Source organism: Suricata suricatta, chromosome 4 (assembly GCF_006229205.1).
Source record: "Suricata suricatta isolate VVHF042 chromosome 4, meerkat_22Aug2017_6uvM2_HiC, whole genome shotgun sequence".
In the NCBI taxonomy this organism is placed as follows: Eukaryota; Metazoa; Chordata; class Mammalia; order Carnivora; family Herpestidae; genus Suricata; species Suricata suricatta.
In genome coordinates, this window is record NC_043703.1 from 59535647 (window position 1) to 59551975 (window position 16329).

The 16329-nt window shown below is 35.5% G+C and overlaps 1 protein-coding gene across 2 annotated transcripts in view; it reads right to left on the reverse strand.

Annotated features, from left to right (window-relative positions):
• The window catches only part of INTS6 (integrator complex subunit 6), a 90466-nt gene that overhangs the window by 31153 nt on the left and 42984 nt on the right, over positions 1 to 16329 (reverse strand). For both annotated transcript variants that reach the window (XM_029936818.1, XM_029936817.1), the window contains one exon: positions 2649 to 2832. In XM_029936818.1, the coding sequence (XP_029792678.1) occupies positions 2649 to 2832 (184 nt within the window). The remainder of the gene's footprint in view (positions 1 to 2648; positions 2833 to 16329) is intronic.

Sequence of the window (16329 nt, forward strand, 5' to 3'; positions counted from 1 at the left end):
AAAAAAGTTTAAAAAAATAAATGTTTTATTTCTTTAAACAGGTACAATAATCTCTGAGGATAAGCAATATATTAAATTGATTCAAACTAGGGGTAAGCATATCTTTTAGGTCTATGGTTTAAAAAAAAAAGGCACCTCCTCAAACGACCTTCTAAGAATACTTATTCTTGGAGCGCCTGGGTGGCTCAGTCGGTTAAGTCTCCGACTTCGGCTCAGGTCAGATCTCACGTTCGTGGGTTCGAGCCCCGCGTCAGGCTCTGTGCTGACAGCTAGCTCAGAGCCTGGAGCCTGCTTCCATTTCTGTGTCTTCTTCTCTCTCTGCCCCTACCCCTCTCATGATCTGTCTCTCTCTGTATCAAAAATAAATAAAACATTAAAAAAAAGAAGGCCAACATTTATTAAAAAAAAAAAAAAAGAATACTTATTCTTGGCCTCAAGTTATTCTCTACACCCTTACCCTACTTTTTCTTCATAGTAAGTAGCACTCTGTAATAGTATTTATTCATTTTATGGTTTTATCTGTCACACAGTCTAAAAGGTAACCTTTGCTTATCATTCCTGTTATATTTCCAGCACCAAGAATAGTTATATAGAGTGGATACTCATTCATTACCGGATAATAAAAGGAAAATGCTTACAATGACAATTATATAATTTTTTAAAGTATACACAGAAAACATAACAAAATATTAATAACTTTGGCAACACAGGCACATTTCTTTCCAACTTTTCCTTAGTAAACAAGAATTATTCTACGATGGAAAAATAAATGAACATACATACTCTTATCATTAAGTTAAAAAATGCACAGGAATTGTTAGTAGTGATTACATATCTGGATAGTGCAATACCAGTGGGCCTTAGCTTTTCTGTTCTTTGTACTTTTCTAACGTTTTATTCTCAAAAGTTTCTTTAGTAAACATTCTTTTAAAACAATAAAAAAGGAATACATATTCAGATCTATGAAAAGGTGAGTGGCATTTGAGCAGCTCCTACTGCTACAGCAAGAGCATAAAAAGAGGCAAATAAACCACTGCATCAGGAGAGATTCAGGATATGTATTTGGAGAAGCTTCCTAATTTCCTGACCAAGGTTTCTGGGTCACTGAAAGATATCACCAAGGGTGACTCAGAGTCTTCACCTCTGGAGATGTTCTTTTCAAAGAATAAACAGAATAGGTTTAGTGCATTACTGCCCAAAGGCAAGGATATTAACCACTACATGATCTCTCAGGTTCATTGCAGACCCTCTCTGCTTATACCACTCACTTCCTTTTACACTCTGAATATTCTGGATTCTAGAAGACAAAAGTTACAGTACATATAGTCCCATAACTTTATCTTAATTTTGAGTAATATATAATAAAAAATTTCCAAAAATTTAAATTAAATTTAAATTAAAAGTGTAAATTACAGCTTCAAGGCCTCCAATCTGGTATTTAAAAACTTTTTTAAAAATCAGGATTTTAGCAAGTGAGTCAGTTCAAGGCTGAAAACTAAACTATTCTGAATACAAATGTGAATCTACCCATAGAATAATTAGGACTGTCACTGAAAAATATTATCCATGCACAAGGAATTGTTAGCAGTGAATTTTCAAAGTTAGATAGATATGTTTGTCCTTTAAAATGTATATATATAGATATATATATATATATATCTATATATATATTTTTTTTTTTTAGTTAAAGAGTTACAAGAGTTCACTAGAAAGTACTTCTATAAATAAGAACATTTAATAATGTGAAAATAACTTCCTAATCTATCTACTTCACATACCTGTGTAAGATACCGGTTTTGTCTGTGAATTTTGCAGATTTCCACCCCCTTCCCCACAGAATTTTAGAAGAAAGGTACCTAAAATGTTAATTAAATCTTGTATTTCCCTTTAAACTTATACAGCTGGCTGTGATTGTATCTGGAGACTGATGTCACAGGGCCCTGACCCAGGTGAAACAATGGTATGCCAGACTTGGACAATTTAGTATTGAAATTAGGTGAGAACTAAAATGCTCCATGAAAGCAAGGAAACCATTGCCTGTCATATTCACTACTGAAGTCCTAAAGCAGAAGATGGTGCTTTGTACCCAGTAGATACTCAAAACCTATCAGCATGAATTTAACCCACCTGCCTACCAATTCCACATTATAGAAGTTGTGAGTCTATTACATATTTTCTTTCAAGAGTATCATTAATGTTCACTTAACATAGTGACCAGCTGGATAAGACCTCCCTGCCTGGCCCTCTAACCTGCCATCCAGCTTTCTTTGCCTCTAGGGAAAACTGCACTTAACCAGGTGTTAAGCTTTATATGGTTGATGAGATGATTCTCAAAATTCTCTCCATTTCCACAGAAAATAATTCTGCCACATTTGTAAATACTGGTAATCTTTATAGATAAGAAAAGAGTTTAACAACTTCAAATACCAGCACTTTCTATATGGGCAGAGAAAAACACCATTCATTTCAGATCCAACAGTAATAAACCCCATTCAAATCAGAGCACAGACATTCATCAGTGTATTTTTTAAAACCACGTATGTCTACTAATTTGTAACATCAGCTTATTGAACAACATGGAGTTTTTGAAAAACATTCAGATAAGCTCTGCCTTAACTCTCTGGATTATTGCCAGGAGAAAAACTTACCGCCCGTCACTTCACACATTGGTGTGATCGCAGAGTCATCTAAAGGTACACCTGTCAACTGTTCTGATTCTACTGACATGGTGCCCGGCAACCGCAACACTAGTGCAAAGAGTCTCTGATCCCAGCGAAAAGGTTCCTTGGTCAACTCACTTCCAGGCAAAGGAGAATTAAGAGGTAAATGAAGCTGAAAATAAGAGGGGGAAAAAAATTAAGATTTCCACATGCTCAAAAGGCCGCATTAATTATACATATATTAAAACTATATATATCATGAGTCTCCTATCACTCAAAAACCAAGTTTAAAAAACCTTATACAGATACAGCTAAGATAAGCATGAGACATAGTCACTTCATTCTCTTAAACTTTTACTCTAAAGACCTCAACTGAAAAAAAATCTATCACTATAATGCTTTTCAGATTTCCATTCAACTGACCACCAAATGCTCGACTGCTTCCAAATAAATCCTTTCATTTAATCATTAAAACTAGCTTCTCATAAATATCTTATTATTCCTATTTTCTAGATGTGAAAAATGTCTCAGAGAGAACAAGTGATGTGGATGCCTGACCCAAGCCACTACTTTTTCAATCACACCACAGTAGCCTCAATCACCTCCAGTTAATAATTTTAATTATGCTCCATTTGTCACAAAAAATACATTCCCAAAGAATATGCCTAAAAGTAAATTTTGTCACTCTAATTGTATATGTATTAACGACAACGATTCTTCCCACATTTCAGTAAAGGTAGAAGGTTTTTTATTTTTCCATGTGTTTTTTAATAGATGTCTTTTCCCAACCCCATCAGACCTGCTAAAATAGAATCTAGGATTCTTAAGAATCTTCAAAAGCTTTGAAGTAATTCTAATGGTTACTTCTGCACCAAAAGAATAACAGAGTACCAAGAAAATCCACACATTAATCTTCGCATAACTAAATGGAAACAACCAGACAAAATGTGTACCAAGAAGTGATACAATAGGGGCACCCAGGTGGCTCAGTTGGTTGAGCGTCCTACTTTGGCTCAGGTCATGATCTCACGGTTCGTGGGTTTGAGCCCCGTGTCAGGCACTGTGCTGACCACTAGCTCAGAGCCGAGCCTGCTATGGATTCTGTGTCTCTTTCTCTCTCTGACCCTCCCCTGTTCATGCTCTGTCTCTTCTGTCTCTCAAAAATAAATAACAAAAAAAAAGTTAAAAAAAAAATGATACAATACCAAGTGCCTTAACACTGAGAGAAAAGAAAAGGGAAAAGGGAAAAAAAGGTTGAATCTGAACCTAACCAAGCCTTTCACTCTAACTACCAGTTTACAAGCACTACTGGGGATAGGGCATCAAGTTAAACACCACTCTGAGAAACAGGAAGTCCAAGTGAGCGAGTGGGACAACCCACAGGGCAGAGGACCTGGTTTCTCCAATAAACCAATGGCCTGAAAACACAGAGTGGGGAGTGGTGGAACATTACAGAATAAGAGACAAAGCAATGAAAAGCAAAGATTTTTGAGAAAATTGGGGAAATTTGGAATAATATTACTGGAATTATTAATATTTTAAGTGTGAATGACATGGTACTTAGGAAAAGAAAAGCTTCATCACTTATATAATTTTTTTATAAAAGCCCATGATCAGCACATGATTTATTTAGAGTTTTCTCTAAAATACAGACAACCCTCTATTTAAAAAAAATTTTTTTTAATGTTTTATTTTTGACAGAGACAGAGTATGAGCAGGGGAGGTGCAGAAAGCGAGGGAGATACAGAATCTGAAGCAGGCTCCAGACTCTGAGCTGCCAGCACAGAGCCCAACATGGGGCTTGAATTCATGAACTGTGTGATCATGACCTGAGCTGAATTCAGACGCTTAACCGATTGAGCCATCCAGGTGCCCCCAGAAAACACAGTAAATCATCACCTCCAAATTAACTGTCAAAGTTTATACTGCCTTGGTCATACAGCAAACTTAATTGTATCGTTCAGAGCCTTTCTATTTCTTACGTTGAAGAAGATTTCTAATCTTGATAAATGAGGAATTTAAGTCATTCTATACTGACTTAAGACTTAAGTTTTCTCATGAGTTACATTAAACCATTAAAAAAAATCAGGTTCTATTCTAGGAAGAGAATTCCTAGTGAAGCCCTGTTAACCTGGCACCTCTCTCCAAAAGGTTCATGCCAAGAGAGTATGTTGCAAGATCAAAATCAGCCAAGGTTTTGTGACCATGGCCAGGAGTCATGAGCTTTTCCTCTGGCACTGATCCTACTTAAGGCAGAAGTCATAGGCAGTAAGGAAGGCATGTTGAAGAAATCTGGGCCAGGATGTTCTGTGAGGAAGGTTCTCTTAACCTCAAAGGCTCCGTGACTCTTGGAAAATGCTCAGGAACTCCAAGCCCTTGCTAATATTACCACACATGCCAAGAAGACAAAAAGGAAAACATTTTCTATCATCAGCTCCGTTCCTCCAGACCAGCCACCTCTGTACCTGTGAAGCACAACCATTCAGTGCTCGGTAATTTTCTCTCTAAGATCACAAAAAACATCAAAGCACAAGTGGCACTGAAAGAAGACGGTTTTGAACTGTTAATGTAATCACTCTGGATGTCATGAATACGTGGAATTGTCTCAAGAATCCAGTGGATAACAGCACTGCAGGGACCTCATATTTAAGCAACAGACAGGACAATGACAGACCACAAACAATATACACATAAGACACACAAAAATAATCAGGTAATAATCTCTCTTCCCCACTACACACACACATACACACACACACACACACACACACACACATCAGACAACAATAAGTATCAACAAGGGAGATAATATACGACAAAATGACTGGCCTTTGTGGAATGCCAGAACTGGAATTTATTTCAAAAAAAACCAAACCAACCAACCAAGAATGGTCACAACCATATTTTATAAATAGTTATCTTAATTTTATAAACTTGTCAAATTTTTATTCATTTTTTTTTATCATTTCCCCCTCCCAATATCACAACTAACAAAAAGTCCCCTATAACTGAAATGTGCTAGTAAAACTGGAAGCAGCAATGGCAGGCAAACAGGGACAAGACAAAGGAAAAATATTCTTAGGAAGGTTGAATTATTCCAAATCTAAAGTCTACAGCTGAAATTCTAGCATTGTGTTAAAAATCACAAATGGAGGTCTCTTTGAATATACAGACTTTGAGAATCATGGCAAATTGCACATAAACCAAGAAAGAAATATTAAAATTAACCATAAGAAAAATGTACAAAGACATGAATAGATAATTTGCCAACAGTGAAAAATGGGGAGAATTAAACCCTGAGAAAATCCATATGGCCACATAATACAAAATAAAATATCAAGGAGATACCATTTTAATCCCATCACATTAGCAAAATTTTCAAAGTTGACAAAGAGGACAAGTGTATATATAGCAAGGAGAACTTTTCATCACCCCTATATACAACCATTTTGGAAAACAATTTGATAATATCTGGTAGGCTAAAGATGAGCTTACACTAGGACCCACCAATGTCACCTCTAGTTATACATCTTAGAGAAACCCTCATATATTTTTATAAGAAGCCATGTAAAAGGATACTGTCTACAACATTATTTGAAACAGGAAAATAGGAAACAACCTAGAAGTCCAATAAGGGAATCAATAAATAAACTATGGTCTGTTTATAAAACAGAGTTGAAATGAATCAACTAGACCTCTAAGATCCAACATGGATAGATCTCAAAACAATATTTTTTAATATTACATACAATTCACACATGCATACAGAAAATAACATAAATCATGCATGTACAGCTTGATAAATTTTCACAAGTTGAATGTCCTTGTGTAATTAGTATTTATATCAAGAAACAGAACCTTACTAATTTATGCCCTCTCCAGTCATTATCCCTCTCCAATTGATCAGTTTTTCTTGATTTTGAACTTTATAAAAATGGAATTCTAGGATATAGTCTCTTTGGTTTATGGCTTCTTCCATTCAATATTATGGGAGTGAGACTCATACTGCTGCATATAAGTGTAGATCATTCATTCCCACTGCCATATAGCATGTGATTCTAAGAGAGAGAGAGAAAGAGAGAGAAGGAAAGAGGAACAGAGAAAGAGAATATGTACTGGCATTTATTGATTTTTTTATTGATAAGCATTTAGGTTGTTTCTAATTTGGCTACATTATAAAAAGTACAACTATGAAATTAAAGCATGTCTTTATGAAAAACATAAGTATGCATTTCTGTTGGTATGTACCTAGGAGCAAAAGTGGTCTTTTGTAAAGTGCCTGCTAATGTCTCCTGCCTACTTTTTAAAAAATTGAGTTCCCTGTCTTTTTATATTCTGAATGAGTTCCTTGTTAGATATACGTGTTGCAAAGATCTTCTCACATTTTTGTGACCTCTTTTACTATTCTAGTGGTAGCTTTTTATAAATTAGTTATCTTAACACCTTATTTTTATTAAGATATTATCTTAATATCTTATTTTTCTTCCATAGTTAGTACTTTTTGTCCCCTCAAAGATCATGAAAATGTTCTTCTATTTTCTAAATGCTTTATTATTTTACCACTTACATTTAAACCTGAAATACACCTGGAATTGAGTTTGTTATATAAGGTAGAAATGAAGGTAGATTTTTTTTCTCAAATGAATATCCAATTGATATGCTATTGGAAAGAACATCCTTTCTCTGCTGTTCTGGAATATCATCTTTTTCTTACATTGGATGGCACTACAAGTATGAGTCTTATTTGTGAATCAAAACAATATCATGTGACAAGGAAGTAAGATGCAAAATGATACACATAGAAAAGCATTTGTATGAACTGCTAAACAATTACTTAATCTGTTTTATATATGTATAACAAGTATATGTAGTAAAAGTAAGCCAAATGAACTAAAAAGCTACAGATCAAATTAATGATAGGGTGAGAATGGAGAAGAGGGAAGAAAGTTAACACTGAGTAGAGTTAATTGTCTATAATGCTGTTTCGTTCACTAAAATTTTTATTTTTTAAGGTTTTATTTTGAGAGAATATATGATTATTGAATCATAATCAATAATAATTACTGAAACCATAATCTACATTTTGAAAAATAAAGTGTTAACAATTATCAACAACAGCCAAACTATGGAAAGAGCCCAAATGTCATGAGTGATGAATGGATAAGGAAGATGTGGTATATCTAGACAGTGGAGTATTACTCAGCCATCAAAAGGAATGAAATCTTGCCATTTGCAATGTCATGGATAGAGCTAGAGTATATTATGGTAAGTGAAATAAATCAGTCAGAAAAAGACAAATACTGTATGATGTCACTCATATGTGAAGTTCAAGAAATAAAACAAATGAACATACAGAAGGAGTAAAAAGAGAGAGAGAGCTCGGAAACAAACCTAAGAGACTTGTAATGATAGAGAACTGAGGGTTGATAAGAGAGGTGATTGGAGGATGGGCGAGGTAAGTATTAAGGATGGCACTTGCAATGAGCACTAGGTGTTGAAAGTGATGAACCACTGAATTCTACTCCTGAAACTAATATTGCACTGCTTGCACTGAATGCTAACTAGAATTTAAGTAAAAATTTGAATAAATAAGTTCCATTATCATAGAGTAGGAAGAAAATAAAAATCAAGTGTTGAGATATCCATATTAAAAAAAACCCAATTAAATGGAAAAAAGAAAACTTTAATTACAAAAATAACTACTTTGAGAAAAAAATTTTAACCATCCATTTAAAAATCTAGTAGTTTTAAGCCACTAATCAGTATATCTTATAGACAATTTAGATTGTTATTATAAAGCATCCTATGCTTTCCCCCTAGTTACTCTTTTATCCAGTGGAAAGAAGCAGCATTATATTCTCTCCCTCTTGTTTTCTCCCCATTCTCAAGTACATGAGCAATAACAACAATAAAAATAAGCAATAATTAATTGTTAGCATATTGAGTACTCACTATATGCCAAACACCATTCTATGAGCTTTTCATATAATATTTATAACAAAACAACACAGTAGGTACTATTACTATCCCCGCTATAGAGACAAGTTGTAATATAAAATTCCATGTCAAGAGAAGTAAGTTTGGAGAACACATACTCAAATAATCTCTGCTACATAATCAAGTTTAGAGCATCTAAAGACAGGAAATTTTAAGAATTGAATAAATCAGGCTCAATTTACTAATACAATAACTTTTCCATAATCATGACATTATTAGTCTTTATTAGGGTCTTCATAAGTTATACTTGGCAAATTTCAGTCTAATGGACTAAAAGAAAATTATTGTTTATACAATTTTATTTTTACTTATATACAACTGAGGTTTTCTGTATCATTTTAAATGATTCATTTCATTGGTATCACCATTCCAGACATTTTTTGTAATAATCTTGGTAGCTGATAGAAAAGAAAATGTAACTCCAACTTAAATTTAGGAAGACTGCCCTATTTTTCTTTCTTTCCTTTAGAGATCTATTTTTCTGCCTGCCTTTTCACCTTTGAATCTTTCCTGAACTTCTTATTAAAAAAGAATACATTTCTCCATAGGTATAAAGAGTCAAGGAAGGGCAGGGGCACCTGGGTGGCTCACTCGGTTAGGCATCCAACTCTCAACTTGAGTGAGGTCAGGTCATGATCTCACAGTTCGTGGGTTCAAGTCCCATGTTAGGCTCTGCGCTGACAGTGGGGAGCCTGCTTAAGATTCTCTCCCTCCCCCTCTCTCTCTGCCCCTCCACCACACCAAAATTAAATAAATAAACTTAAAAAGTTCTTTAAAAAAAAAGTAAAGGGCAGATTAGGTATGTGATAGTCTATCGTTAATCCTGCTCAAACTTTGTTATAAAAGTACAATTTCTCCTTTATTCAATTGTTTTGTGTTTCATTACAGCTCAGATGCTAATTATTTGTGACTGTGCTAAGAAATGGACTAAGGTTCAACTTCTCACTGAGCACCTACTAAAGCATGGCACTGTGTCATGATTTAATAAAAACGATACCAAAGCCAAAGAATATTTGAGACATTTTAGCTGGCTCACCTTAAGAAAAACTACTATAAAACCTCAGATAACCAGAATTGTTACACATTACTACTTATTTTTTTAAACCTACAGAATATAAAAAACAAAAGTCAACAAACAGTAAAAGAAGATAAAAAAAAATTTATTTTTAAAACATCTTTAATTCAAGAGTCCAGCAGATCTGCCCCGGCACAACCTGACTGGCTCCTGGATGACAACCACACCAGAGCTGACCATGGGGGTCAAGGCTGGCTTATCCGTATGGTCACTTGGGTGGTCTCCCCTGCACTTACTCGGGTATTCTGCCAATTGGTCCTATTACTGAAGTAATTCAAATAATATGTCCTTTAATAATCATACTTCCCACCTTATGTTTTAATAACTATTTACCCATCTCACCAGTTGGAGAGAGGGCAGGGACAGGAATCTTATTCTTTTTGTGCCCCCACTCCCCCATCAAAGTATTTGTCCAATGAAATGAATGAGGTCCTACAGCCTAGGAAAAGCACAAGAATAAGGGGGGCAGAGTGAGGGCAGCAATGAGAACACAAACACCTCCAAGTCCTGCACCCTGATGCACTGACAGACGGAGATGTAGACACGCCACACAGATTCTATGGCAATGTTTGCAGTGGGTCACATAGTCTCACCCTCAAGAGCGGGGAGGATTATTCTCTTACCATGTACATACTCAATCTCTACAACCCTTGTATGTGCCCACACATAAAAGACACAAGACAGGAGCTACAAAACCTGTGTGATACCTAGAGCAGGGGACAGAGAACCAACAGTTCCATATGTTAAAGGCAGAACAAGTGCTCCACCTAACTCGGTGTACATACTCACAATGAGAAGTTACAGATGGACATACTTCACTGGGGTCTACACAGAATATAACCCCCAAAGTCTTGCCTTATTCAGAGATAGAAAGACTGTGACCATGGATCATTTCTTGCAAAAAAAATTTTTTTTAATCTTACACTCCAAACCATCACTTTTCTTAATAGTTTAATATACTGGCCTAATGCCAATGAACTTGGCACTGTATCAAAGAAGTAATTAGGTTATTATTAATATACAACTTTTAATTGTTATCATGTGAGGCTTTTAAAAAAACTAAGAAGGGAATCACAAATTAAGCTATAGCTCAGGAATTATTTAATGAAAGGCAACACATAACACACTGTAATTTCCCACCTCCAAGAACACGTCAAGAAACAACTGTAATATGTACAACTGTACAACAGCAGCAGTATGCGTGAGGTCCAGAGGAGTAAGTGATTATCTGGGGGATGAACCAGGGAAGGCTCACAGAAAAACAGCATCTGAGTAAGTTTGGAGAATGAGAGGTCTACTAAGAATCTAGAACCATTTGCAGGTTGGCGGGTGACATGCGCAGAGCAAAGACCATAATCAAAAGTACAAGAGGCAATAAATTAAAAAAAAATTACTACGATGAAAACCTAAATTAAAATTCAAAACCACTAGAGAGTAAAGTACAAAGAAGAAGAGAAACTGAAGATCTTAAAACTTTTAATAATGAATAAGGTTTTAATACGGAGGAGAGAGAGGAACAACATTCAGGGAGAGGGAGCATGTGAGGGAAGAAACCAAACGCATTCAGGAAATTAGAGCCTACTTTGGGTCAAGTTTAGAGAAAATATAAAGGAATTACAAGGACTTTTTCCTCCTCTCTTAGTCACTCCCTAGAGATCTTTCAGTCCACTAAAACAATTCTCACACTAAGTCACCCATGATCTTTTTTTTTTTTTTTTTTTTGGTCATCATGGTAAATGACAGGTGCAGAACGTGTGCCAGTCCTAAATCTTAACAGGCCTCACAGTTTCGCTATCACCCTCTTAGGATCCAGCTACCACGGGAAGAAGCTTGAACTACACCGCTGACTAATGAGACATCACGTGGAGATAAAAGCCACAGGAACAAGCAGCAAAGTGCCCAGGCAACAGTGAGCAGCAAGGCCCCAGACTTCGAATAAGGCCGCCTTCTATGTTCCAGCCCGTTACACACCCAGCTGAATGAAGTCAACCCACAGAGTCTTGAGAAATAATAAACTTGTTTCAAGCTCTAAGATGTATGATGATTTGCTACTACCTAGAAATAGATAATGATGCCATTAAATCTAGTAGAGATTTTCATATTTAGTTTCCTCACACCAGCATTCAAAAAACTATTTACAACTCCTTAGAAAGACACTTTTCCTTTCGTTTTCACACTGGAATATTCTCATGGTTTTCCTCCTCTTCTCTGACTGTTCTGTCTTCCTCCCTCACCCACAACCCAGACTTAACCTCCACTACCATTAAGTGCAACAGATCCTCAAAGCTTAGTTTTAAGCCTTGGCCAATTTATCCTCTGAACCCTCAGCCCACAGCTTCCTTTACTATCTATACTATGATAATATTAAACATTTTTACATGTCCGTCCTAGATCTTTCTTCTGAGCACCAAATATTCTTCTGTATACTTAACCTTCCCCTTGAATGGGTCAAAGATACCTTAAACTCAACATGTTCAAAACATTTTGGGTGGATTTTCCTCCACCCAAAATGATACTTCCAACACTTCCTAGCTCAGTGAATGGTACCATAATCTCTCCAATATTTCAATAAGTCAATTCCCTCTCCCTTACATCTTCAAATGTAGTATGTTTAAGTGAATTTGTTTGATTTAACCTTCTCAATATCTCTGAAAATGAGTACTACTTTCTATCTCTTCCACTGTCACCAAGCTCCTTGGCCAAGCTATTGGCAGAACTGATGCAAATGCCTAACTGGTCTTCCAACATCCACTTGTCTTCTTCCTCTCCACCCAGCACCTTCAAATAAAAACGCTGGATGGCCTCCTACTGAAAATTTTTTTATTATAACCACATTACTTGGTATTGCTTCAAAGCCCCTTATGTGGTCAAGCCCAATCTTCTTTTCCATTTTATACAATGATCCCTTTTCTTTAATGCTTTAAGTCACATTAGCCTTTTCTAGCCTTGTTCTCAAAACATACTCCCTTTGGGAAAAGAGTCTTTGTACAGTCCCCCCACCTGATATGAACACCTTTCCCACATTTTGTGTAGTAAATCTTACTTGTCTCTTGAGATCTTAGCTTTCCATGACCTCCTTAACTAGATCTAGTGTGCACTTATTTTAAGTTCTTATAGTACATTTTCCTCTTTTTGCAGGATATATAACTGCAATTTTACTTTTATCTGTGATATTTTTACTAATGTTGTCTTCTCAACTAGACCAAGGCGGGAGGCGGGGGGAACAGAGCTCCTGCTTGTTTTTTACTCACCATGTGACCCTCAGAGCCTACAGTGTCTCGTTCATAGAAGAAACTCAAAAAAATATGGATGAATGAATAAATGATGTATGGATAAGTAAGGTAACTGGCTAAGCTGTGAAGGGCCCTAATCTAGTGGATGACGGAAAGCACTAAAACATTTTAACAATAGAATAATGCACTCAAGTGGTGTGCTTTAGAATGATTACTGCCATGGTATGACAGATCGAAAAACATTAAAACAAATTAGGAAGCTAATGTAAAAGTTTAAGAGAAGTACCAGGGTGACTGATGGCAAAAGGAATAGGAATGAGAGGAAGAAACAAGTTAATGAAAGCAAAAAGCAAGGGACTGACTTGATACCAAAAACAATTACAGATGAAAACATATAGAATATGTTATGTCCTAAGGCCCTGATACTTTCTCTATCTCTACTGTTAAAGTGATGATTTAACATGCTCAAAATGACCAGAGTACTTAATATATAAAGCATAATTTTTTAAAACTACAAAACTAAATGTCAAATACACACAACCAGAAAAGATTTTTTTCTTAAAAGATGTACAATAACATAGAACTCATAATTTTTTGTTAAATTAATATCTCAAATTATAAAGAATCCAACATTAAAACTATAATCAATCATAAAGTATTAGGTCAGAAGGTTAATTTAAAGCATGTTGGTAAAGAAACTAAAAATAAAAAATAGTAAAAGCTTTCTGAATATTATCAGGGTCGACATTTTCTAGGTAACTGAGAACACCTAGCACTTCCAGTACAAAAACTTATCAAAAAACTTTCTATAGTAAGTTACAGATGTCCTTATCTTCTGAAAATAGACTGTACCCCCTAAAAATAACAATAAACTTTTCTTGATAATACCAAGAAGCAGAGAAAAAAACAGGTTAAAGGCATCTTGTTCATACCAAATACTGCCCCAAATCATACAGGAAGTTAACAGGCTGACAATTCATCATTTGCTAAACTCTGTATCAGGTTTTCAATTAAATATCCTGCTTAAACCATATCATTCAATCCTCCAACACACCTATTACTTATAACTTATGATGCTAAGGCATATCATCAATTTAACCTATTTCTTTGGTTCCCCAAAAGTTAACATTGATTGTATATAAAAAAGTTCCCCAACAACAGCACACAGTTATCCATACCAACTTCATAGCCCCTTCCTTTTTCCATACCACTAAGTTTGAGTTCCAGTATCATAGAGTTCTACATAATGAGTCTAAAGGTTCTTCTGAAACCCTTTTGGCTTTTAGAAGTTAAGTGGAACATCAGGGTCATATTTTATAGCCTGTTTAGCACCTTTAGTTTGAAGAGTACTAATCTGAAGGCATATCAAAGACTACCAGTGTTTCATTTGCATTTCCATTTGATTATCTCTATTTCAGTTACAAATTACAAGATAATATAATGCCTCTCTTTAAAAAGTTGACTTTGGCCAAATATTTGATTCATCAGTAATAGTTCTTCATATTGGGGGAAAGGTTTACTTTCAAAAATTTGGTAATTTCAACTGCCTTTATTTGCATCGCCTATTTATTGCATGCCTATTTCATTTATTATATTTTTTTCATTTCAATGTTAATTCACCATACGACAATTAAGTTCTTTAAACATTTTCAAGCAAGAATTAGGAATCCAAAGTTCTGTTAAACTTCTGTGAAACTTCTGGTTAAAAATACATAGCAATCAGATGTAATATATGAACCGTGTTTGGATTTGGATTCAAATAACTGTCAACATTTGTGATACAATTAGGGAAACTGGGATACAGATTGGATATTAGACTCTATTATTTATTGGACCCCTTATAATTCTGGGTGAACTATAAAGATAAGTTTATTAAAAGTAAAAGTAATTTAACTTAATTATTTAAAACTTAATTATGTTTTCAAATTAAACTAAAGGGCACCTTGGTGGCTCTGTGGGTAGAGCATGTGACTCTTGAACTGGGGGCCGGGAATTTCAGCCCCACACTAGGCTAGAGTTTACTTTAAAAAAAATTATATTTAGATTTAAGAAAATGTTAAAATATATTTAAGTTTCATTAGAGTACAGAACATTGCTGATGTAGATAGATACATTTTACTGTCCTTAGATGTTAAAGAGACATACAGAAGTATTTATGAATGAAATGATAGTGTTTGGAACTTGCTTTAAAATACTGCCCCCAAAAATGTGTCTGGGGAGTTAGGACAGAACAGATAAAAACAAAACCAACAAAATGTATGTAACAACTGAAGCTGGGTAAGGGTTCTTGATGTTTATTTTATTTTCTCTACTTGTATATATATTTGAAAATTCCACAGTAGTTTTTAAAAGTTGGAAATATGTGAGTAAACACAAAAATGCAAGTAATTGGGGTGCCTGGGTGGCTTAGTCAGTTAAGCATTTGACTTCAGGTCAGATCACAATCTCATGGTTTCTAAGTTTGAGCTTCACATTGGGCTTCCTGCTGTCAGTGAGAACCTGCTTTGGATCCTCTGTCTCCCTCTCTCTCTGCCCCCCATCTGTGCACGCTCTCTCTCTCTCTCTCTGCCCACCCCCTCCCCCGTGCATGCTCTCTCTCTCTCTCTCTCTCAAAAATAGATAAACATTAAAAAATTTAGTTTTTAATGTAATAAAAGACTTTAAGAAGAAAATGAGAATGAGAAGGAAATCTTACCTTTATTTACTAGCCCTTCCATAAATATATTAGCTAAATGTTCATGTTAAGCTGAAATATTTTAACTCTTAAGTATAATATAAGAATTTCATCTAGGGTCGCCTGGGTGGCTCAGTCAGTCATCCAACTTCAGTTCAGATTATGATTTCACCATTTGTGGGTTCGAGACCCATTCGTGGGTTTGAGTCCCACGTCAGGTGCTGTGCTGACAGCTCAGAGCCTGGAGCCTGCTTCAGATTCTGTCTCCCTCTCTCTCTGCCCCTCCCCCACCCTCGCTCACTATCTCTCTAAAAAATAAACAAAGATTAAAATAATACATTAAGTAATCTTTTTTTAAATTTCACCTGACATGAGGCACTAGCAAAGCAAATAAGCCACACTTCAGCCTGAATGAGACCTGAATGACCCACACCTGTACCTAACACACACACACTGACGTAGGCATGATCAGATTCGAGTCCATCACAGGTTATCTCCCTGCTGCAAGCCAACACATTTCTCCTTATTGCAGAAAAGCTGAAGAAGGTGGGGAATGCGTAGATAATGTTTCTTAGAATCAAAGAAATATAGAATTATCATTTGGGGGTGGGAGGAGGGCAAGGAAACCTCGACACAAAGAGATGGATACATGTGTCCAAATTACTGCAGGTTTAGGAAAAAATCAGATTT